The 2,851-nt window shown below is 40.1% G+C and overlaps 1 protein-coding gene across 1 annotated transcript in view; it reads right to left on the reverse strand.

Moving 5' to 3' along the window:
• Positions 1–2,851, reverse strand: part of MYPN (myopalladin) — a 117,901-nt gene that overhangs the window by 69,706 nt on the left and 45,344 nt on the right. Inside the window, exons 3-4 of the mRNA XM_012658553.1 lie at positions 1,616–1,791; positions 108–159 (exon numbers count right to left, since the gene is read on the reverse strand). Coding sequence (XP_012514007.1) covers positions 108–159; positions 1,616–1,791 — 228 coding nt within the window. The remainder of the gene's footprint in view (positions 1–107; positions 160–1,615; positions 1,792–2,851) is intronic.

Genomic DNA, 2,851 nt, shown 5'->3' on the forward strand with positions numbered 1-2,851 from the left:
TGAGGGAATTGCTGAAGGTCACATGGCTAGTTAGTGATAGTGTTCAAATTGGCCCAACTTCTAAGTGTTCTGGTATGTGAAACACTTGCTGATGCCTTTGGCCTAACAGAGCAGTCTTTGCTGATATTCTCTTGAGTTCAAAATTCTTTTGCTCTTGGCCTACACAGATTGAATAAAAGAAGGGGTTACACTGGATTCCAAACATTGTAGGTGTAGGTGGATGCTCTTCCGTCCAGTCCTAATATTAACAAGTCATACTTCATCTTGGGAGTGGGGGTGTTTGAAGTCCTGTTGCTACACAGAAAAAAACCCAGCAATCCAATCTCAGCACTGTTAGCAGAGCTTTGATCCTGGATTTACTTCTCAAGAGAGTGAATTCCAGGAAGACATAACAGAGCTAAATCTGGAGGTGTTTATTGGTCTCTGAAAATTTGAGATAAAACACATATATACCTGCAACACATTTCTATTCATGTATCTATTCAATAAATGTTTGCCAAATACTTACTATGTACTTGGCACTATGTAAGGTACTAGAGATACAAAGAGGAATGAGACAGTCTTGGCCTTACAATCTAGTTGGTAAATGGTCATTTATACGATAATAATACAACGTTTAAGTGCTAAACCCAAGGCATACATAAGGTATCATAGGTAAAAAAAAGTGCTAAAGAATGGTCCCCAGAAAAAACTTAGAGGATGAGACAAAATAGGAACACAAACTTAGGTAAATATATAAAGAGCATAAATTTATTTCTCCTCTATAATTAATCATGTAAGTTTGGTTCTAATGTAAATGCCTTTGCAATGCTCCCAACTGGTCTCCATGCTTCTACCCTTGACTCCCTGCAGTATATTCTCGACCAGTGGCCAGAGTGACTCTGTTAACAACTAAGTCAGATCATGTCATGTCTCTGTGCAGAACCCTCCAGAACTTCCCATCTCCTTCAGAGAGAAAACCAAAGTCCTTGAAGTGATCTACAAGGACTTATGTGATCTGCTCACCTGCCTCACTCCACCCCCGCCATCTTGAACTTCTGGCCTCACCTTCTGTTCCTTTCTTGTGCTCTGCCCTGGCCATGTTGGCTCATCTCTGTACCTTAAGTCAAGGACACTCCCACCTCAGGGCCACTGTGCTTGCTGATTTTTCTGCCAAGAGTGATTTTCCCTTGAATATCCTTGTGGCTTACTCCCTTACTCCCTCCTGGTTTTCACTCAAATGTCACTTGTAGTGAGGTCTTCCCTGGCCACCCTTTCTAAAGTTACATCCAACACACATACACACACACACACACACACACACACACACACACATGCACACTCATGCACACACATATACACAATTCCTGTCCCTTTTTCTTGCTTTTTATTTCTTCTATAGTGCTTATGTATACACCTGTCATATTATATACTTTATTTATCTCATTTATTTTCTGTCTCTCCCATTATAACGTAAATTCGTCAGTACATAAGCCTAGGGATTTTTGTCTACTTGGTTTGCTGCTATATCCCCATGGCCTAGAAGAGTGTGTGGTAGAATAGGCCCTCAATAAATATTTATCTATTGTAACGATACATCTTACTGGTGTCATGTTCCAAGAGAATTCTACTTTACCTTCTATATAAATCTCAGCAGAAGTTGAATCTGTCCCATAGATGTTAGAAGCAAAGCAGGAATAGCGTCCTGTGTCCTCTTCGAAGGCTTCGGCAATGGTCAGTGAGTGCAGATTTCCTGCCTGGATGATGTGAATGTCTGGGGAATTTTCAAGCTCCTTGCCTTCACAGTACCACCTGCAGGGGAGAGAATATGGCCATTGGACTTGACTGAAATATGAGATGATAAGCTAGACGGCTCCAGATATTCTCTAAGGAGAAAACTGTGATCTCAATTCAAAGTAAGAATAAAAACCAATCCATTATTACAGTAGTATTTGATTATAACAATGAGAAGAGTTGGCAGTATTCAAATCACATTGACACCTGACTCAGGAAATTAGAAAGTGGCTCCTATTAAGAATGATACAATGGGGAGAAGATGGATAAGAAAGCAAGTACAGCCAACCACCAAGAGCAGGGTCTTTAATGTGGAACTTGGCTTCACCTGAAATGACTTCTAGATTTCCATAGTGTGCATTAAATAACTGCGATATTAGCTTATTAGAGAATCTAAGAGATAATAAAGGCTTGCGAAGTTGTGTACACTCATTCCCTCCTAAGAAATTGCATCTGACCTAAGTAAATGAAAATTAATTTGTTCTGTTACTGGAGTCATTGGAGTAAGGAGGATGGGTCATATTCTCCCAGAAGTGGCCCAACTCTGGCAAATAACCTAAGGTAAATATGTTTCTATATGTTAAGCTAAGAAGAGGCAAGGAAGGATTCTACCCAGAGTTTTGGATGGGACATGGACCTGGTGACACTTGGATTTCAGACTTCTAGTCTATCCAGAACTGTGAGAGAACAGATTTCTGTTGTTTTAAGCTATCCAGTTTATAATAATTTGTTATGGAAGCCCTAGGAACCAGATATGGTGGGCAAGAAATAAGATATACTCATATTATTTGCATTTGCATAAAGACAACTGGAAAGAATAAAATGCCAAAATAGCCAAAAGTGGCTATCCATTGGGGTGGATAAGGATAGATGGTAATAAGATGTCTCAGTGTACACTTTTATGTTTTTTCATTTTCTGAAATAATAATAGTTTTTTTTTTTAGAGATATGGTGTCACTCTGTTGCTCAGGCTGGAGTGCAGTGGCACGATCATAGCTCACTGCAGCCTTGAACTCCTGGGCTCAAGCGATCCTCTTGCCTCAGCCTCCCAAATTAGCTGGGACTATAGGCACACACC

This window comes from Propithecus coquereli, unplaced genomic scaffold, assembly GCF_000956105.1.
Source record: "Propithecus coquereli isolate 6110/MARCELLA unplaced genomic scaffold, Pcoq_1.0 Scaffold117, whole genome shotgun sequence".
In the NCBI taxonomy this organism is placed as follows: domain Eukaryota; kingdom Metazoa; phylum Chordata; class Mammalia; order Primates; family Indriidae; genus Propithecus; species Propithecus coquereli.